The following is a 23,499-nucleotide window of genomic DNA, read 5'->3' on the forward strand; positions in this document are numbered from 1 at the left end:
ACACACACATGATGGGCTTTTTTCAGTGTCCACCTAACAAATCCACTCGCAATGGATGGCCTGAGGTTATAGCAGAACACTCGGTTGGCCTGAGGTTATAGCAGAACACACTACCCAAGGTGCCATGCTGTGAAACTGAACCCGAAGCCTTGTGTTTGGGAAGCAAAATTCTTACCACATAGCCATGATAACTACACACACAAGCTTGGGGTGAGGTTGGGAAGTTGGAATGTGGGCAGTCTGCATTGAAGGGGAACTGAGGTGTGTGAGGAATTGAGGAACAGGAGGGTGGATGTGTGCTGTGTGCAGGAGGCTAGGTGGAGGGGTCAGGGAACAAGATTTGTAGGAGTCAAGGCAAGAAGGTACAAGTTGTGGCAGTTGGGAAATAGCAAGGGGACTGGAAGTGTGGGAGTTTTGGTGAAGGAAGAAATCTTTAAGAAAGTGGTGGAGGCCAGGAGAAAGAGTGACAGTAGTGATAGCATTTAAGGAAGAAGTGGTGAGGGGGATTTGTGGGTATGGTCTGCAAAGTGGGAGAGGGATCGCCGAGAAAGAGCAGCTCTTTGATGAAATGGTGAATGAGTGGGACTTACAAAAGGTAGATGAATTGGTTTTGGGCATGGGTGATTTTAATGGACATGTTGGGAAATGGATCCAGGGCTTTGAGAGTGTGGATGGGGAAAACAGAATTGGGGAGAGAAATGTGGAAGGAAGGATGCTGTTGGAGTTTTGTGATAAGAAAGAGATGTGTGTGGCAAACATGTGGTTAAGGGAAACAGAGAAAAGGAAGGTGACTTTCAGTGCAGGAGGGAATGAGACAGAGATTGATTTCATGTTGGTTGGCAGGAAAAACAGAAAGTATCTGAGAAATGTGAAGACAATACCAGGGGAGTTGCAGCACAGGTTGGTGGTTGCTGACTTGGATAAGAAGAAAGTTATAGTGTGAGAAAGTGAACAGATGAGAGGAAAAAAGTGTAGAAATTGAAGTAAGAAGAAACAAGAGCAAGGTTTAAGGAGAGAGTTTGGGAATTGGTAAGCATTGATGCACCAGATTTGTGGAAGTCTCTAAAGATGAAGTGTGTGGAAGGACGAAGGGTAGGAGAGATCGAGGAGATATGTGGTTGTGGGACGAGAAGGTGAGGGATGTGATAGCAAGGAAGAAGGAGGTGCACAAAGCTTTATGTAATAATAGGATTGAGAAAATGAAAGTCAGGTATGAAGAATCATGCAAAAAGGTAGGTTTCGAGAGCTATGAGGAAGGAGTGAGGTAGACTGAGGAAAATGTGGAGGAGGAAATTGGGATGGTTGGCTTGAGAAGGGAAGATGCCCAAAACAGAACAAGATGGTGAGATGGTGTGAAGGCAGTTGCTATGGCATTGAGATAGATCTGGCCACCTCCGTTAACGGGGACAAAACCGGGATTTAAAACACTGGATTGGACTGGAGATTATATATAATGTGTGTATGTACATACATATATATATACATATATATATATATGCATATATATATCATTACTCACATATATGCATATATATATCATTACTCACATATATGTCTACGGTATAGATACGTATATATATATATATTATATATATATATATATATATATATATATATACGCGGGCATGGCTGTGTGATTAGGGAGCTTGCTTCCTAGCTACATGGTTTCGGGTTCAGTCCCACTGCGTGGCACTTTGGGTAGGTGTCTTCCACTATAGCTCCGAGCCGACCGGAGCTTTCTGATTGGATTCGGTAGGTGGAAGTTACTGCCGTGTGTGTATGTGTGCGAAAGAGGGAGAGGGATATATATATATATATATGTCATAAAAACATTATCACCTACAATAAATATCCTTATGAACACAAACACATCTGCACATTTGCTGTCACTGCTGCTACTACTACCAACACCACAACCATCACCCATACAAACAAGTTATTTCAAACATTTTTTACAGAGAGAATTTGCAACTTACCTCCTTCGTTGGTGTGAACCTTAATGGGATTACTGCACTGAGAAAATACTTTGCCTCCATATGCACGAATGCATATCTCATACCATGTTTGACTGTAAAGGTTTTCGATAAGATACGAAGTAGCTGTTGGGTCTTGTACTGTAATTGTACGGATCTCGCTATTGTGCTCTGAGCGCCGGTACTTTATTTTGAAACCATCTATAGCACTGTGACCTTTCATAACCTGTAAAATGCAGTAGATGAAAGACATTTAATGCCTTTATCACCATATTTCTAATGGAATATAGACATTGAGCATAGGAGTGTCTTTGTAATTTTTTTAAGGATTCTGAAACAATTTCGCTTCACTAGAAATATTCATGACATATAGTGTGTCATCTACAAAATACTGTTTTTAAATTAACCATCCTGTAGTCATTAAACAGAATATATATCATGTTTGTGTGTGCATAGTCAAAAAAAGGTAATCAATGTTTAATTTTAATTTGCAAATGTGAAAAATCTGAGGTAAAAATATTCTGATCTTGGACTGGACAGGCTTATAACATAAAGCTTAAAAATTATTGGTCTATAAAAATTTCAATCTATTTTGAAAATATTCAAGAATTTCAAAGGATTTAGTAAAATAACTTTGTCATTATTAAGCTGGTATTTAGAACATAACATAAAATGTTCTTATATAAAATTATGATGGAAAGCATTAATTTAAATGTAAAGTCAGGCATGTTGGTATTAAAAGGGTCAAACAGGACCACTTAGTGTAATGTTGAAATAAAAACAGGAAGTAAACAAGGAAAACAGATATTGCAAAAAAAAAAACCTAAAAAAGCTTAGTGCTGTGAAGTCAAAAGATGTACTATTTGAGGCGGTTGTTGTTTAATCCTCTTGTCAGAATTGATCAAGCAGATTTACAATTGGAGACTTTCATGCCATAACTATCCCATCTTTTTGTACATCCAGATTGAAGCTGTCCAATATGATATTCTTTTTTTAAGGTTTTTAAGGTTTGATTTGAAGACTTAAATGCTATTTCTAACAAGTCAAGGTGTAACGATTTCCTCATCGGCTTGGCTTCTGTGTGTGTGTGTGTGTGCATAATTTGACTATGTATCTTTGTATGTATAAGTATAACTTGTAAGTAAGTGTATACTAATGTATATTAGTAAAACATAAATACAAATGAAAAGACTGGAAAGCCAATGTTTTTCATGAAGTTCTTTGCGATATATATTCTTCACCAAGCTACACATGCTTCCTTGTTAGCCTTGCAGTCAGAAGTTCAGTAAACTTATGACTGGCTCACTGGAAACCTGTAGCTGATGACATTATTTTTTGCAAATTGTAATACGAAATAAATAAGAAATGAGAGGCTATGATGTTTATGTGTTTCCCAAAGAACAAGAATGACACAAATGAAATAACTAGAATTGGGAATTAAAAAGATCTTTGACTAAGCTCACAACTATCTTCAATTGTATGGCAGGTTTTTTTTTAGTGTGTTGTAAACCCAAACTTGAATATCAAAGTTTAAAAGGTTTCACGTACGGTCTCTCCAGAGTTTGAATTGCTTCTGAGTAATTCTCACATTCACTTATGAGTTTGTAAATGTCTTTAGCTATGTGCGCTATTAAACACCGAAGTTTGCTTTCATCAATGATAGGTGGTTCAGCAGGAAATGATTCTAAAAAAATTTTTAAAGTTCTGAACCAATATTTCCATTCTTTCGAAGCTTGATTCGAACTTGGATCAGCAGTGAACAAATTTGGTTTTATAAATTTGCTGTCCATTTTCTCTCTTTCTCTAGCTGTATTTTTTTTTAGTTGATTATATTGTTATAAACCAAAACTCAAATATCAAAGTTTAAAAGGTTTTAATCGACTAAAAATACAGCAATATACAATACAAGCAAAGATTGCTAAATTGTAAGCAAAACCAAACTTCAACGCAATAACATTTTTATGCAGCGAGTTGCTACATTTTCGACTAACTAAAATCCACTCTGAACATGTTGTCTGCAAACAGAACAGAACTCCACGCAGTCGCTGTGCAGGCATATAACAACAATCGAGACAATCAAAATCACGTAATCAAAACTAAAATCACAACAGTGTGACATAGTATATGAAATATAATCAGTGTGTTTTTGTATGGATGTGTGTAACACTTACCTGCCAATCGACTTTGATGGCAGATGGTCCAGATGCTTCACCTTGAAGAAGGTTAACAACAATTCCTCGTAAACGCTGCTCAATTTCTTCCTGTGTGAAAATTGCACTACCTCTGCGACCTGTACACAGATATAAAACATAAAGTGTATCTTTAAAAAGAAAAAGAAAGATTAAGTTATAAAAAAGAATTACAGCAGCAGCAAAATAGCTGGTAAAGTGGGCTGAACAATAGATACTCTAAGTGTAATGATCCCACTTGATTTATGCAGATATTTCCTTGTCATTTCTGCTATTGGAAAAGATGCAACCAATGACTGGTCCATTGAAAGTCCATAACCAATAATGCAAAATGCATGATATCAAATGAATATACAAAGATATTTATACATATCATACACACACACATACATATATATACATGGACTGGTTGGTGTTAGGAAGGGCATCCAGCTGTAAAAGCCATGCCAAAACAGACACAGTAGCCAGGTGTAGTCTTCCATCTGGCCAGCTCCTGTCAAATAATCCAGCCCATGTCAGCATAAAAGACAGATGTATGATGATGATGATATATACATACACATACACACATATATACACATAGACATGTGTGTATTTGATAAGTTCATTGCTTTCTATGAGTGAGGTCAATGAAATCAAATACCGCATTTGAAAAACAGTTTAGGCTGGGTAACAGGAGAAACCTCCAATTGTAGAAAATTTTGCTCCCTGTCAGCATGGAAAAATAGACATAATGATGACAATGATGATGATAAAATGTATGCACGTGTTTATGTTAACAGCGATGCAGATATAGTCGAATGGTTAATAAGTTCACTTCATAATCACGACATTAGAAGTTTAATGCCACTGTGCAGAAGAACCTTGAGCAAATGTATTATATCATAGCCTTGGGTTGATCCAAGCCTTGTAAGTAAAACCGAGCAGACATAAATTGCATAGAAGCTTGTTGGATGTGCTGGGACTATAATTCAAATGGCTCAGCCATACTGCACATAGTAACAGTGATACAGTTTGAAGCCTGTGGAATGCTCAGTAACTGCCACTTTAACCCTTTAGCATTGGGATTACTCTGTCAAATGCCTATTTATTCGCCTTGTTTTGAATTAGTGAAATTGTAGTCATGGCTGATGCTGATGTGACATAACTAGCACCTTCACTTTCCTCTGTATCTATATTGAGTTAGTGAGGTATGAGGCTTAATGGTTAGGGCGTTTGACTCATGGTCGTAAGGTTGTAAGTTCAATACTTGATGGTTCATTGTGTCCTTCAGCAAGACACTTTATTTCATGTTGCTCAAGTCCACGTAACTGGAAAACATGCATGTAAAAAGCAACCTTCCAACATTGGGCCTCACAGAAGCAATGCTAAGTAACCAAGACCTTTGGCGATATACTGTGCTTGAGGAAACCCATCAAGTCAAGTTAAATTGTAGTTGAAGCTGATGCCAGTGTCACATAACTGGCATGTAAAAAGCATCCCTTACACTATTGGAGTAGTTGGTGTTAGGAAGGGCATCCAGCTCTGGAAACCATACCAAATCAGACTGGAATCTGATGCAGCTCTCCAGCTGACTAGTTTCAGTCAAACCATCTAACCCATGCCAACATGGAAAGTAGATGCTAAACAATGATGATGATGATGATGATAATCATGCATTATTTTCCATCTTTGAAATTTCAATCATGTGATTATATATTTTTAGAATGACATTGTAGAGTAAGTGTGAGAGATGGGATCTGGCTGATCTGAGTATAAAACAAGTAAGGCATTTGGACTGGATATAGCTGGTTTAAAATGTTAAAGAGTTAATTCATTGGATAGGTAGTTCAGTGGATTAATCGAGGGGAATATTTATCATTGAATCTGATAAAAGAGGATTTATTTATTTTATTTATAGTTGAAAAGGCTTTAACTGAGAGAAAAAATTTATATCTCCTGAATAAAATGACATTTATTACTTTGTGGATCACTTTTGTAATCTCAAACATTCAGTCTACAGGGTGGTTGAGTATTCCAGAGACTACAAGAAATAGAAGGACATTGAGCAAGGAACTAAGAATTTCTTCTCAGTGTGCTACAAAAACCATTCAAAGAAACCAGAGATAGCATGCATGGGCAGACTGATGTGTTCCATGGCACAGAATGGTTTTAAAGAAACAAAAAATTAAAACATGGCTATCTATAAAGAAAAATATTATCAAATATATGAACATAACATGTAAAATAGGAGGAGAAATAAAAAGAAAAGAACAATAGAAACTAAAAACATACAAAAGACAAAGCAAACATTTATACATTTGAGATTAAAATAGTCAACTAATGCTGAAATTAAAAAATAAAATGAAGGCAAATATGGCTGGAAAATAAAAAGGAAATAAGAAAAGCTACAACAGAATACAAAACAACTCCTCCTCTCCCTCTCAAAAATAATCCCTACAAAAAAAAACAAAAACTAAAAGAAACTAGTGAGAGTTAAGGCCATTTGCTAATATCTAATATCTAAACAGGACAATTAATGTATGGTTTTTGTTTTGTTATTGACTTATTTAAACTGCAAGTGTTTTGCTTTCTAATAAAGACAAATGTATTTTTGTATTGATGTAACACAAGACAAACATTGTAACATATGGATTGGGAGTAACAGATGAAAATACAGTCAAAATAAAAGAGATGGTTTTGGGGTTTTGTTTGTGTTTTCCAACACGTTTTAAAAAATTTTATTGTTGCATAATTCATGAAATGAATAATGCAGGAAGAAGAAGGGTTGTGGTGGAAGGAGGCCAAATGAATTAACAAATGGGCATAGACATGGCTGTGAAGATAAGAAGGAGTCTACTTTGCAGTGATGTAGATTCTGGTTCAATCCTACTGAGTGTCAGCTTGAACAAGTATCTTCTATCATAGCCTTGGGTTGCCCAAAGCTTTTACAGTAAAATTTCGTAATTGGAAACTGGACATAATGCAGGTGAATGAATGTGTGTGTGTGTGTGTGTAAATATAACATTATCATCATCAAACATGACAGCATGGAAGGTGCTTCCATAAATTGGACGTGAAATGGCAAATCAGAAGATTGCCTCAAGCGATGTCTGTTTTGGTATGGCTCCAATGATTAGATGTCCTTCCTAATGTCAACAACTTCACACAGCATGCTGGGTGCTTTTTATGTGGCACTAGCAGCAGTGAGGTCACCAAGATACTTGCAAGACAAGCTTCCCCAACTGAGTGTAAGAGAGAGTAGCACTGAGGGAGGTGGTTTTGTGTATGGTGATGAGGAGACACACACAATCATGAAATATGATTTTTATATCTACAATGGAATTGAAAAAAAAGCACCATTTGCTTGAAAAGTAAACTTCTTAACCACACAGTCAAACAAACAATAGCATTATAAAACTATTATACATATATACAAACATTTAAACATACATATGTATAAATGCATGTGTGTGTGTGTGTGTGTGTGTGTGTTTGTGTGTAGGCAAGCCATATGACTGCGAGGTTAAAAAGCTCATTTTGCAACCATGTCGGTTCACTCCCACTGCATAGCATCCTGAGTAAGTGTCTCTTGCTATAGCCCTAGGCCAACGAATGCCTTGTGATTGAATTTGATAGATGGAAACTATGTGGAAATCTATTGTGTGTGTGTCTGTCCCCAAAGCCACTGAATGACAACTGGTGTTGGTTCATGTCTTAAAAAATATGTACTAGGGTTGATTTGTTTGCTGAAAATCCTTCAAGGTGGTGCCTCAGTATGGTCACAGTCCAATGACTGTAACAAGTAAATGTTAAGATATATATATGTGTGTGTGTGTGTGTATTCTGCAAATAATTATTTTAAGCTTTAAGCCTAGAAACATTTACCATGTATTGGCTAAAGAAAATAGTCTAATATTGGGGCATATAAGCCATCAACAAAAAAAAAATTGGCATCAGTATGCTTATTAATAGCCATTTTTTTCTGTTAATATCAGACAATTTTCTGCAGCCAATACATGGTGAATGCTTACAAGCTTCAAAGTTTATAATTGTTATTTAGTGTCACCATTTCTTCATTAACACAGAAGATACACATTATGATCATCATCATCACCATCTTTTTAAAGTATACTTTTCTACATTTCCATGGGTCAGATGGAATTAACTGAGGCAAATCTTCTACAGTTACTACCAGTTTCTGTTACCAACCCACACTTGCTTCCAAGTTTAGCAATCTATGTCTGTTCCTTAACTCATCTATCTACCTGTCTATTTCTCTACTCTGCCTGTTTACCTATTTGACCATATTAACCCACCATTCCATTTATCTGTAAAAACAGCAACAAAACCCAGCAATCTCACATTATAGGATCTACAGTACATTGATTCTCCTAGACCTGTGGTTCTCAACTGGAGTCCACGTGGTGCTTGGGGGTCTATATAAAATGTTTTGTTAAAATTTATGAGCAATAAATTGCTTATACTTCTACAATACTCTGAATATTTGAACAATATTTTTGATACCATTTCTAATATTTAATGATAAAAATACAACAGAATTTTTTAAACATTAAATAGCTGTAGGAGTACACTGCAGTAGAATTAGAATGAAAGGGAGTCTATGGACAAAAAAAAAAAAACAGTTGAGACCAAAGATCACATTTTATCCATATATTACTTCCATATTTATGAATTTTGTAAAATGTCTAAAGTTTATGCAAAGAGAACAAGAAGAATTTTGCAAACAAAAAAAAAAAAATTCAAAGAATAGTTTCATTAGAGCAACATACCTTGAGTTTCAACCATTCTAGATAAAGGACTTGGAGGACTAATACCATGGGCATTCCGAGCTCTCACCAGGAATATATAATTTCTGTTGGGTTTCAGCTTCCGCACTGTGTAACTTTCTAGTGATATGTGATCAGCTGCTGTTACCCAACCCTGCAGAAGTTTGAATCATTATTAAATTTATCATTATTATTATTAACAATAGTAACAGCAGCAGCAACAAAAAAGATTCTTAGCTATAAGTTCAACAGGTAAGGGCAGACACAGTGGCCATTGAAATAGCCATTTCTTTGTGTGTGTGTGTGTGTGTGTGCATGCCAGCTTAATTTGTCCTTAGTCGAAAGACACCTGTTGTTATGTCCTGTTATTTGAGTTTGTATTTGTGTAACATTCTCCGTTTTTTTTCTCTCCCTTGTTTTCGTATACATTCGCTGCTTTCTTCCAAAGAATCTAATGCTCTTAGCTTAGTTTTTTCTTGGGGCTGGCCATATTGGAGCAATCTCAAGTACAACCAGCTGAAATTGCAAAGATAATCTGGAACTCGACTGAGGACAGAAAACTCCAAATGACCCATCCTTGCTTTCTTTGTATCATCTGTCTGGATGTTTTGTTGTACCTTTTTTGCATCACCTAACTGTCTGGATGTTTTGCGTTCTTGTCCCATTTTTGTATTTTATATATATATATATATATATATATATATATATATATATATATATTCTCACAGATACCATTTCTACCATCAGCAGCAATGTCTGAAGATAGTTTCAAAAGAAGTTCAACAGATGGTGAAAGAGGATGGATATGAAAGAAACTATACAACAGATAAGCTATAAATCAGCTGTTACTACTTAGCTCTCAGATTGGCTCTGATTCAATAGAGAGACCTATGTTCAAAGGCATTCCATCTGTGACCATCATGTATTTTTCCTTTTGAGAGGGTATTCAGGGTTTATAGTACCTAATGTACATCTTTTAGTGAGACCATAGTGTGTAACTTGAGAGATATTGTTGCTATTTCTAGCATGTAGAGCACATAAAGGATTTCTTATATGTTTGACATAAAGAAATATATCACATCAAGTCTTGAAGTGATACATTTAATATATCACATTAAAAGAGAAAAGTGTAATCTAAGGAAGATTCGGCAGCTATTTTTAGCAGAATGTATGACCTAATAGATGCTTTGTCATCCTTCTGTATAATAATCTTTGTTTTTTAAAGACAACTGGGTTGAATTGAAGATCTGGTTTGTTTTTAAAGCATATCAAACAATCGCAAACCTTGTTTCTCCTGTTTAGAAAGTCAGTCTGTGAATTACAGTGTGATTTGGCTGTTATTTCTAGAAGAACGAATGACCTACATAACTTCCCTCTAGCTCATATATCCTGCTTTATCTGTTCATTTTCAAGACAACAGGGTGCTCCTTGAGACAGGGAAATTTGTCTGCTATTTCTAGAATGATAAAGAACCACATAGACATTCCCACTTTTACTTGTGTACCTTGATAATTATGTCCTCTTTTTACGACAGCAGAGTGAGAGTTGAAGATTTGACTGTTATTTCTAGCCGAATGAGTGACCACCAAGAAACCTTGTTACTGGTTCATGCTTAAGACAGTGGGTTAGATATCTGGTTTAAAAACAGGTTCATAAGATCCATTCAAATGGAAAAAGGAATCTATTTTTGAAGATGCAGTAGAGCATGTATGGGTGATAATAATGAAGATTGAAGAGACATCCTTGCTGTTGTACATTGATTGCTCTTGTGTGAAAGGATAAGGATTATCTGTCAATGAAGATTTCTTAATCAGGAAGATAATTTTATATGAAAATCAGTGAAGAGTTTTAACGGATAAAATCCTGTTTTAAATAGCTTCAAATTCACTCTTTTCTTTCACCCTTTCCATCATGACATAAAAAAAAAATATAAACAAAAAAAGTCACGCTGAGCAACCAACCCCACCCAGCCACCCATCTATTCGTTATTACCACAGTCGCCTCAATCATTACCACTATGACTGACAAACCAGCATCACAACAGCCTCACCAATATCATCATCACCACCACTACTACAACCTCACAACAATTATCACTACTATAAACACCACCACCATAACCACGTTTCCCACCTTTAGATTTTACAAATCTTCAAGTCATTACCCCACCACCACCTCCACTACTTTTACCATTGCTGCCACCACTACCACCACTACCATAAGTCCAAAATCCAATCACCTTACTCCATTTGCATTTTACACTTCTTTATCCCAATTTTTTTCTTTTATGACTGTTTTATCTTATTTTTATTCTTTTTCCTCCTCATTTTTTCAATTCTTCTTCTCCTTCACATTGCCTTTTATTCCCCCTATTTCCTTTCTTTTTATCTTTCTTATCTTCCTTAACCCTTCCCAGATTTGATGCCCATCACTCAAGAGTCGATAAGATAAATACCAGTGATGTTATCATGTGTCTCTCCCTCTGAAATATGTGGTATGATGCTGGTGTTAATTTTTTTTTTTACTATCATAAATAGATATATAGTAAGGAAAATGACAATAGATAGAAATATTGGTAGAGTACCTAACAAAATGTTGGTAAAAGAAATGGACAAAATATTTGAAAAGAAGAAAAGACTATCTGTGGGGCAGAAGACAAAATATTGGTCATGGTGATCCTGGATTTGTAAGCTTCTTTGATTGGCCCTACTGGAGAATCTCAAGAATCAGGACAGCATCATCCATCATTATTTAATGTCTGTTTTCCATGCTGGCATGGGTTGGATGGTTTGACCTGAGCTAGCAAGCAGGGTGAGCTGCACCAGGTTCTAATCTGACTTGGCTTGATTTCTATGGCTGGATGCCCTTCCTAACAGCAAACACTTTAGAGTGTACTGGGTGCTTTTTACATGGTGCCAGCATGAATGCCTTCATGTGGCACTGGCATGGGTGCTATTACATGGGGTCAGCATAGGAACTTTTTATGCGGCACCAGCACTGAGCTCTTGCAGGTCAATCTTCTTCAGAAGAGGGAGCAGCATTAATAATCCTGCTGTGGAGGATAAGTTTTGCATACTTCCATGTGTTCACTTATATGAATATCATATATACTTTTTATCCTATCTCTTTTATCCTTCCCATCCTCTTTTTTACATAACCTTCTCCTATAAACTGCCCTCCTCAACAGATGCCACTGTGGAAAATAAGAAAAACAAATTGTCGTCATCTTCATCATCATCATCATCATCATCATCATCATCATCATCATTATTATTACTATCATGAAGCTATGACAAGCTATTTTAGTCAGCAGAGGATGTTGTCTTAATGTTTGGTGACAAATCCTCTTAAAATTCCAAGAATCTTTTTTGACATACTAGCAAAAGACAGGACAACACTTTTCTACAGGTCAACAATTCCAATATCATTCGGGCATCCTAGGCAGATGTTTGAGTGTTGTCCTAAGTGCACTAATTACTACAGGTAAAATTGTCACTTTATTTCATCTGTCTGGCTTGGTCCTCATATTTATCAATTTCTTTGGTATACTCTATAAGTCTATAATTTTACACTTTTTTTCCCTTTTTGTCCTCAGTATTATCTAATCTCCTTGCTTCAATATTATGGTTAATCTTTTCAGAAAAATCTCATAAATCCTGAAATTATCATCCACCATCACAACCTCAAGCTCATGTCCATGCCACTTTTCAATCACTTTGAACCCACACACTTTGCTATCATCACAATATTCTCTTTTACTAACACCATCATCTCAATTTTCTCTTGCTCACTGCATTCATTTAAGAGATGATTAATACTTTTGTCTCCTTTTCCAGATTCTGAATTTATAACAGAATTTTACATTCTTATTTTTTCATACATATCTCTGAAACCAGTAAGACCGACATAATATACCTCTTAAATGCAACTAGATGGCAACAGGAAAAACATGACCTGGGAAAGAATTTCAGAGGGATAATATTTTGGGGAGCAAGGACTGGATGTTGTGGTTAGTGTAGGAACTTTCTAGTAGGATGTTCTGAGACAGAATTTTTGGCAGGATGCTTTTTTTTTTATGCTAACCATTTTAAGACATAGGAATATAATTTACCTATTATTGTTATTATGTACATGATGAAGAGCAGGAAAAAACAATGACTTACATTTCCACTCTGCGGACTGAAATATTCTACAATAAATTCATATAGAGGTGAACCCCCTTTATGTATACTAGGACGCCAAGAAAGATGGACAGTTGTATCTGTGACACTGCTGATTTCAGGTTGGGATGGAGCTCCAGGTAACTGGTTTTGTTGCGGTGCTCGATGGTATTGCACATTAGTTGCTTCAGGACCTGAAAGAATGAAACAAAGTGCTGTTAGAAATACATCAATATTTGGAAATTATGTCATTTTATTATAATGTATTTAAACATAATCTAAGACCGTAAAATAGTTCTCAAAAATGGTTGATTACTATCTCTAAACCATGTCGAATGTAAAATTCATTACTATAACTAGCGGTAAGAAACAATGTAAACTGAACAAGTGTTCCATTAGGTTGCAATGCTGAGCTCAAGCCTTGCAACGGGCGTGATAAAGTCATTAAGCAAAGCCAATGAAACAGACTCTACATGGTTGTTTATTTTGCTAGAAATACCAGCCAAATCTCCCTACCATCTTAAAAAATGAAAAATACATAAGATAATATAGACATGGATACATTATGACTTTTAAAAATAGACAACAGTTGTAAGGTTTTCTATATTGGGTTTATTGGATGTGGATGATCTAGATCCACAATAGTATAAACAACAAAAACAATGAAAGACTAGTGTCTACAGTTGTCTTAGTCAACCGAGTTAAAACTGTTATGCTTTAGATATTTTGTAACAGTGTTTTACATTCTTTTTTTTTTAAAAGAAAAAACAGGTTGCACCTTTAGACATTATTACATAGTTTCTGAGACTAGTAAGATTGATATGGTTCATGGTCCTCTTGGACTGCAACTTGATGGCAGCAGGAAAAACATGGATTGGAGAGGAATTCCAGAGAGATTGTGTTCCAGGAAGGACTAGATGTTGTAGTTAATGTAGGGTCTAAGAGGAAGAGGACTTGGAAGTGCCATAGTGAAGGTGGTATGTCACAAGCTAATTTCAAGTCACAGACATCTGTATTACAGGTAGAAAAGGTAGAGAAGACAACACATCTGTGGTCCTTAGATTGGAGAATGTTGGTAAGTGAATCTATGCCAAACTTGATATGCACAGGTAAAAATGAAAGCCATCCTTTGTTACTAAGACGCAACCAAAAGGAATAGACATAAGCAATGGGGTTGCCATGAAATTCTAAAACATTTTTCACCGAAGCTTCTTTGGACTGTCATTTGCTGACCAACAACTGAGTCATACAATATCAAAGGTTTTATTCAAAATGATTTAGTCATATTATTCTAACTATGATTACACATTTTTATATATCACGTGAAATGACTGTGTTCTTTCAATTCTTTTTACTTTTTTAGCAATCATTTCCTGACAAAAACAAAAACCAAATAACAATTTTCACACAATCAAAATCAGTTCCAAACAGTTTTCCTCTTCAGTTGATAATTCCAAGAGGAATCTGAATCAACCACAGATCAAGCAGAATGTATTTGTTCTCAAGAAACCTAATTTCTGATATGTCAACAATTGAAAATTTCCCAGCAGACATAATCTAGAATATTGATTTATTTTGGCAAGCCACAAGGGACAGTTGGCAATTGTTATATATATTTCCCTGATTCGCAGAGGAAAGCCACAGCGAACTGAACATGAAACAGAGAGATAATGATAAAGACACAAGAAAGTATCTCTATTCTTATATTTTTTCTTAGCTTAATCAATAGGAAGGTGCAGTGCCCATGACCTTTGTTGGCCTTCTGAGACTGTATATATACACGGCATATATTAATCTTGAACATCTTGTAGTTCAACATCAACAGGAAAATTTGAGAGGCAAGAGAATTTTGAAGGATAAATGTTTTTCAGTGGTAAGGCTGAGAAACGGTAAATGAAGAATCTAGATACAGGTTGCAACAAAGTAGGAATAAGGAAAGGAAAAGAGACAGGTGTGTTGACTGGGTTTAGGAGGTATGCAGCTAGCTAGGTAGGCAGTGCAGGGGATGTTGGAGTAGTGGTGTAATAGGCAGAAAGAGAGCAGACAGTACATCTGTAATCCAGAAGTTGTTGGTAACTGAGTCTTTGTCAATCAGTCAGATGGTGTTTCTTCAGATGTGATCTTAAATGTTAGTGTGAAATGACAACAACCATCCAAAATATAAGAGTAGTACTCAATTTGGGATCTCATATATATTTTGTGGAAGGCCAACAACTGATCAAGACTGAGACACTTTTAGATCCAGAAAAGAATGGTTAGTCTTTGCCAAGCAGCTTTAGCCCTGTTATAAATGTAAGATCACTATGGAAAATCATCAAGGATTGTGACATCTAATATTTGCAAAGTGTTAATTGTCTATTGTCCAATATTACAGAAGATAAAATAAAAAGTTGTTAACATGATTATGGGTAGTGAGTGTGTCTTTGTGATGTCAAAAGTAACTAGCCTGTTACATTCATTATAGTGTATTTTCAACACCTTTGTTGAGGGAAGCAGGATAGCTTTCATGTGAAGTGCCTTAGTTGCATTTGAATTAAGTCACTGTGTTGAAGGTTAAAGAAAAGTGAAGAATGCCATCATCTGTATCATTGAACTTTCTATCATTAACCTCTTTTAAAAATCCCTAATTCAGACACAATCTAAATGCTGATCTTTATGGGTTTTTTTTTTTATTCTTTATCTCCATTATGTTTCATCCCTTCTGTACTGCACAAAAGTCTGTACTTGAATAGTTCTAGTAGCATATCAATTTCTCTATGAGAAGAAATTTCTTGTCTCTTGCTTTAACCCTTTTATACCTCAACATCATGATTTTCCTCACAATACAACATAGCTGAAAGAGAGAGAGAGAGAGAGAGAGAGAAGGAGGGGGAAGAAGAAGAAGAAACCCTTGCACTTGGCTGGTGCATTATCAACCTCAAAAGAATGAAAAGTTGACATGGTAGGATTTGAACATTTGAGTGCAGAGAACTGGCACCAATACCATGAGATATTAATTCTATCTGATGCTCTTATGACACTACAAATTCACCAACTTTTAATAAACCATAAATATTTTATAATCTGATGATTTATTTAATGTATAATTGATTGAATTATTCTCAGTAGATTTCTGGTATTTTTTTTTCTAAAAGACATTGGAGGAAGGAAAACAGAGATAACAGCAATTCTTGGTAAAAATCCATAACCCGATTCTTGGGGTTAGAGTTGAGTTTCTTTGTGTTTAATGAAATTTACATTGATATTTTCATCATGGATTGGGTTCCTACAATAAGAATTTGAACAGCTTTCATTCCACTACTTTTATCGTCTAAAATAAGTACCAGACAAAATATTGGTTTCAAATTTTGGCACAAGGCCAGCAGGTTAGGCGGCAGGGACTAAGTCAATTAAATCAACCCCAGTGTTTAACTGGTACTCATTTTATCGACCTTGAAAGGATGAAAGGCAAAGTAGACCTCAATAGAATTTGAACTCAGAATGTAAAGACAGACGAAATCTTGTTAAGCATTTTTGTCTAGTGCAGTAAAGATTCTGCCCACTTGTCACCTTGAGGACCAGACAAAATAATGAGGGCTGAAATAGTCCATAAAAATTTTTGAAAATCATTCAAAGCAGTATCCCAGCATAGTTGTAATCCAATGATTGAAATCCGTAAAAGAAAGAATAAAAATACATCAGCACTAATCAAAGGTAATTTTTTAAAATAATGTACAGCTCCTTTTTGCTGTTTTCTCATACACAATGTTTTATGCTTCCACTGGAAAAATATACTTCTATATGTGGTACTGTCATTTTTGTCATGAAGGAAACCTAATCAACTTTTACTTGAGCTGACTCAAAGCAATATACCATTTAGGGGCAACCCACATATGCAAATATAAATTGCCTGCGTGTTTACTTAGACTTTAATTGTTTTACCAGCATTTTTAGCTGTGGGCATCCTATCTACACTATGTGGTTATGGCTTTTCTAAAATCTACAAATCAAAAAATATAGTTTAACTTTTAAAATGGTAAAAGGGCTGTTGATTGAGGAGATTCGAAATTATAAAAAAGAAGTTGTGCTTCTCTTCATTGACATCTTTAAGTTGTTTGACTCTATTGACAAGAATGTTATATTAGGGATCCTGCTTATGGTGTTGATTTTTTTGAGATGAACACTGGAGTCCTACAAGGTAATCCTTTGGCTATCTTTCTCTTCATTGTGACTCTGGATTATGCTTTGAGAAGTGCCATTACGCCATCAGATGTAATTACATTCAAGAGATGTCAGAGCTCACACTAACCAGCAGAGTTGTTTGCAGAACTTGCATGTACAGATAACATCTGCTTTCTTGAAGACAATTTGTCAGCAGCCCAGGGTTTACTCCACCAATTGTGAGAGCTACCCAGGAACTTGGTTTGTTTTTGAATGCATTGAAAATGATGTACATGCACCGAGAGGTATCCATCACTTCTCTGTTGTGTTCACTTGATGGATCCAAAATTGAAAAAGTTGAGTTCAAGTACCTGGGTGGTTACATAAAACTTGTTAAGTTGTATGGCTTAGTGGTTAGGGTATTTGGCTCATGATCATAAGGTTGTGAGTTCAATTCCTGGTGATGCATTGTGTCCTTGAGCAAGACACTTTATTTCACGTTGCTTCAGTCCACTCAGCTGGCAAAAATGAGCAGTACCTGTATTTCAAAAGGGCCAGCCGTGTCACATTCTGTGACATGTTGAATCTCCCTGAGGACTATGTTAAGGGTACATGTGGCTGTGGAGTGCTCAGCCACATACTTATTAATTTTATGAGCAGTCTGTTCCATTGATCAAATCACCTGGAACTTTTGCCATCATAACCAACCGAGTGCTCCACCAACACTTCTTTTTGATATCCCTACCCAAATTGGTCAGGACTGGGTGTGAGGCTTAACCACTCCCTTTCTATTGTCTGGACTGCATTAATCAATCAAACCACCAGAATCAGAGTTTTCAAAGATACTGTGGAATCAATCCTTTATGGCTCAGAGTCATGGACCCTGACAAGGAAGTCTCTTGCATAGTTAATATCCCTTGGCAGTTACACACAACAAACAAGATCTTATATAGGTGTCTTCCAAAGATTTCAATGGTTATAAGAAAATGTTGCCTAGCCCTTGCTGGACATGTAATGAGACAAAGTGAAACTGGTGTGGTAGTTCTGTTATTGCCTTCTGACATCACTTGTAGACATGGTGATCCAAACATGACCCTCAAGAAGATCATTGAGGAAGACTTTGAACTACATGGCAGTGTCTTGATGAATGTCATGCCAGATCATGATATATGGACATGGAGAAACCTCATAGTGACATCAACTGGTGGTGCATGATTTGAAGAATGGCAGTTGTTATTGTTGTTTAACCCAAGACTGACTTTGATTGCAAGGATTTATGATGAAAAATTCCAGCCATGACCATCCCATTTTGTATTCAGGCATAATGTATCTAGGCCTACATAATCTTTCTTTTGCTCTTTTACTTGTTTCAGTCATTTGACTGCAGCCATGCTGGAGCACCGCCTTTAATCGAACAAATCGCCCCCAGGACTTATTCTTTGTAAGCCTAGTACTTATTCTATTGGTCTCTTTTGCTGAACCGCTAAGTGACGGGGACGTAAACACACCAGCATCAGTTGTCAAGTGATGTTGGGGGACAAACACAGACACAAAAGCACACATACACACACACATATATATATATATCTATCTACGAAGGGCTTCTTTCAGTTTCCATCTCCCAAATTCACTCACAAGGCTTTGGTCGGCCCGAAGCTATAGTAGAAGATACTTGCCCAAGGTGTTACGCAGTGAGACTGAACCCAGAACCATGTGGCTGGTAAGCAAGCTACTTATCACACAGCCACTCCTGCACCTAGTAAGATCATTTTTAAAAGTATGATAGAGTTTGGTTTGAGGGAGATTTGGCTGCTGTTTCTAGCGTGTTGCAGAACCATGTTGCATTAGTGCAAGATTTAGTTGTTTTATATTGAGCAGGTTGAGTGATGAAATAAACACTTTCTTCTTTATTTGGATGTACAAATAAAATGTGTGGTAGACGGTGGTGGTGGAGTGACAAGTTAACATTTTCCTTGTATGTTGTCTTTAAGCATAGAATTGCTTGGGAACCATTGCTCAACATAAAGACAAATGAAATCCTATCACTTTTGCATCTCTCCATCTTGTGTTAGTAATGGAGTTTAGCAGAGTGATTGAGACATTCTGAATTTTATTTCTTATTTTATGCATTCTTTAAAAATAAAACAAAACAAAGAAGAAAAAAAACCCAAAAGACAAAAATATAAAAAAGACTGTCGAAAACAGTGAGTGTTTTAGTCAGAGCAAACAAAACTATTTTCTGTTTCTGCCTCTGCAAATTATCATCAGTGATGTTTTTTTGATTGACATCAACATTTGCAAACGCCCAGGCAATCTTCACTGGCTAATAGACACACACACACACACACACACAACACACACAATGCATATACACACTTCCAGTTTCCCACTACAGATTATTGGTGAGCACCCTTATTTCAACACCCATTATTTACTCTCACCAATTGCATCATGCATCTGTCTTTCTATCACTTTCTTCCCTGTCCGTCTGTCTGTCTGTCAGTCTGTGTGTCTCTAGCCACCATCCATCCATCCATCCATCCATCCACCCGCCCACCCACCATTACTTCTGTTACACACTATGCTGAGATAGAACATCAGGAACCGAAAGTATGTCAGCTTTAATGAAAATAAAGAAAACAGGAATAACTACAGCAAAACTAACTGAAACAAGAGCAATTAAAACAACAACAAAAACAGTAACAATAACAATAGCAACAACATACAACAGAAATATTAACAGCAACAGCAGTAAAAAGCGAAAATTACAATGACAAGGATAAACAAAAACACATCAAAAGCTAAACTAAAACGCATACCTCTACCACCAACTCCACAAAAAAGAGAGAAAAATATGAAAACAACTCAAAAGACAAAAAAAAAAAAAAGGGTCAATGGTTATAAAAATTTGCCACAACAATGCAACAGAAGTGCTTATAATATAGAAATAGATGCAATTCTTGATAACAAATAGAACTTGTTAGAGAAGAAAAATATTAAACGCTTATCAGGAAACCCAGTGGTCATAAACAGAGCAGTTATGCATGCTAATATCTTTAAATATTGAGGGCTGCTTTAAATGAATAGTGATTGTGTTGAGGGTGGAAGAAAGAGAGAGCTCTATAATTTTGAGGAGCTGCTGAAGCAGAAATGGCAGCAGCTGACAGAGTCGTCACTCTACTTGATGTGAACAGCTGCAATTTCTCGGCTGCCAAGCATGGTCTTAATGCACTCTGACGTGGTAAAGTGTTTCTTAATGCGTTACTGACAGGCTGGAATGACCCCCCTGATGCAGAGTGACAAAGTGGAGCGACCTTTAGGCTTGCAAAATGTGAGAGGTGGATTGGATGGGTGGAGCTATGCAAAGGGTGCATACCATTATATGTGCTGAAGTATGAAATTTTGTGTCTTGCTAAATGACAGACATGAAAAAAAGGTCATTGGTAATGGGTTAGTTTCCACCATCAAATGTCAACCAACCGAATCAAATATATATATATATATATATACCTACGAACACACATGTACAGATAGTTACAAAATTGTTTAATTCTGTCAACTTACATAAAATACACACACACAGATGTGTGTGGTCAGCATGTACACATACATACAAATTGGTCACAATTTCTGGGCTTTACCCAGGTGGCCTGTGTTCAAATCACAGCATGGATGTGTGTGTGTTGGGCAGTTTGAGAGAAGCTGGTTAGACAGAAGACTGCATCAAACTTCACTCTGTTTTGGCATGGTTTTAATGGCTGGATGCCCTTTTTAACACCAACAACATCCATTAAACGATGATGATCTATGTATGTGTGTATATGCATATATATATATATACACACACACAAATATATATACATATATATTTGTTCACACATACATACATATGCACACAGATATATACATGCATGGAAAGGGTTAGAGATAGGAAGAGCCCCTGGTTGTAAAAGCATTGCCTCAAATAACTCCTTGCACAGCCCAAACTAGGAAGGTAAAATTGATATTAAATGAACAAATCACACACACACACATCATCATCATCATTTAGCGTCCGTTTTCCATGCTAGCATGGGTTGGATGGTTCAACTGGGGTCTGGGGAGCCCGAAGGCTGCACCAGGCCAGTCAGATCTGGCAGTGTTTCTACAGCTGGATGCCCTTCCTAACGCCAACCACTCCGAGAGTGTAGTGGGTGATTTTATGTGCCACCGACACAGGTGCCAGACGAGGCTGGCAGACGGCCACGCTCGGATGGTGTTTTTATGTGCCACCGACACAGGTGCCAGATGAGGCTGGCGGACGGCCACGATCGGATGGTGTTTGTTACGTCCCCAAAGTACGGAGGCCAGTCTATGCGGTACTGGCTACGGCCACGTTCGGATGATTTTCTTGTGTGCCACCGGCACTGGTACCACAAAGATACAAATTCCATTGATGTTCATCTATTTTGATTTGTTTTGATTTGATTTGATTTTCACTTGCCTCAAAAGGTCTTCACAAGTGTCACAAGAAGGAAGGTATGCACAGGTGGACTGACTACGTCCCAGGTAGGGGCCACGGGTTATGGCCTGACTAGTCTTGCCGGGTCTTCGGATGGTGTTTTTATGTGCCACCGACACAGGTGCCAGATGAGGCTGGCGAACGGCCACGATCGGATGGTGTTTGTTGCATGCCCACAGCACGGAGGCCAGTCGATGCGGTACTGGCTACGGCCACATTCGGATGGTTTTCTTGTGTGCCACCGGCCCTGGTACCACAAGATACAAATTCCATTGATGTTCATCTATTTTGATTTGATTTGATTTGATTTTCACTTGCCTCAACAGGTCTTCACAAGTGTCACAAGAAGGAAGGAAGGTATGCACAGGTGGACTGACTACGTCCCAAGTAGGGGCCATGGGTTATGGCCTGACTAGTCTTGCCGGGTCTTCGGTTGGTGTTTTTATGTGCCACCGACACAGGTGCCAGATGAGGCTGGCGGACGGCCACGATCGGATGGTGTTTGTTATGTGCCCACATCACAGAGGCCAGTCGATGCGGTACTGGCTACGGCCATGTTCGGATGGTTTTCTTGTGTGCCACCGGTACTGGTACCACAAAGATACAAATTCCATTGATGTTCATCTATTTTGATTTGGTTTGATTTGATTTGATTTGATTTTGATTTTCACTTGCCTCAACAGGTCTACACAAGTGTCACACACTTGCCTCAACAGGTCTTCACAAGTGTCATAAGTAGGAAGGTATGCACAGGTGGACTGACTACGTCGCCGGGTCTTCGGATGGTGTTTTTATGTGCCACCGACACAGGTGCCAGATGAGGCTGGCGAACGGCCACGATCGGAGCGAACGGCCTACACATATGTAAATATAGATATATGTACGTACACATGCAACAGCATCACCAAATTTTACTGTACACTTTTTCATTCTTGCATAGGTTGGACAAAACCTCTTGAGGCAAATCTTCTGTAACTAGTAGTTCTATCCAGGCACCAGCAAAGGCATTTGGCAATAAATGTTGCTCCAAATAACTTTTCACCAAATAGGAAAAAGGACTGTGTGAGTGTACAGATACACACACATATCTGCATAAGTGTATACATGTGCATATATCTTTTATCTTCTTTTAGTTTCAGTCGTGAATCTGTGGCCATGCTGGGGCACCACCTTGAAGAATCTTTAGTTGAATGAATTGACTCCGGTACTTTTTTTTTAAAGCCCGATATTTAGTCCCTGTCTTTTTTTTTTGTTGCCAAACTACTAAGCTTCGGGGATGTAAACCCATCAACACCAGTTCTCAAACAGTGGTGGAGGACAAACACAGATACATATACAATGAGCTTCTTTCAGTTTCCATCTAACAAATTCACTTGCAGGACTTTGGTCAGCCTGCGCCTATAGTAGAAGACATGCCCCAGATACCACACAGAGGGACTGAACTCAGAAATGTAGTTTGGGAAGCAAGCTTCTTACCACACAGCCACACCTGTACCTATGCCTTATACACATTAAATCTTTATACATAGATACACAAAGCTGTATATACAGTTCATGTAGGCAAATATATCAAGAGAAATGGAAATTGTACTTACTTGGTACAACTAATGATGCACTCCATATAGTTTCACCAGTTTCACTAACAGCACGGCAAGTATATGTAGCAGTGTCAGAAAAATGGAGATCTGCAAAAGATAAAAACAGAAGTTCAATTACACGCTGGTTCAACAGAGGAATCTTTTGTGTGAAGGCTTCCAGAAAATCTCT

General features: G+C 37.1%; 1 protein-coding gene across 7 annotated transcripts in view; it reads right to left on the bottom strand.

The window, feature by feature from the left end:
- LOC115211793 (roundabout homolog 1) overlaps nt 1-23,499 on the bottom strand; it is a 703,622-nt gene that overhangs the window by 241,861 nt on the left and 438,262 nt on the right. For all 7 annotated transcript variants that reach the window (XM_036503450.1, XM_036503452.1, XM_036503453.1 and 4 more), the window contains exons 10-14: nt 23,328-23,417; nt 13,095-13,285; nt 8,935-9,085; nt 4,145-4,263; nt 1,977-2,199 (exon numbers count right to left, since the gene is read on the bottom strand). In XM_036503450.1, the coding sequence (XP_036359343.1) occupies nt 1,977-2,199; nt 4,145-4,263; nt 8,935-9,085; nt 13,095-13,285; nt 23,328-23,417 (774 nt within the window). The remainder of the gene's footprint in view (nt 1-1,976; nt 2,200-4,144; nt 4,264-8,934; nt 9,086-13,094; nt 13,286-23,327; nt 23,418-23,499) is intronic.

This window comes from Octopus sinensis, linkage group LG5 (genome assembly GCF_006345805.1).
Source record: "Octopus sinensis linkage group LG5, ASM634580v1, whole genome shotgun sequence".
Classification (NCBI taxonomy): Eukaryota; Metazoa; Mollusca; class Cephalopoda; order Octopoda; family Octopodidae; genus Octopus; species Octopus sinensis.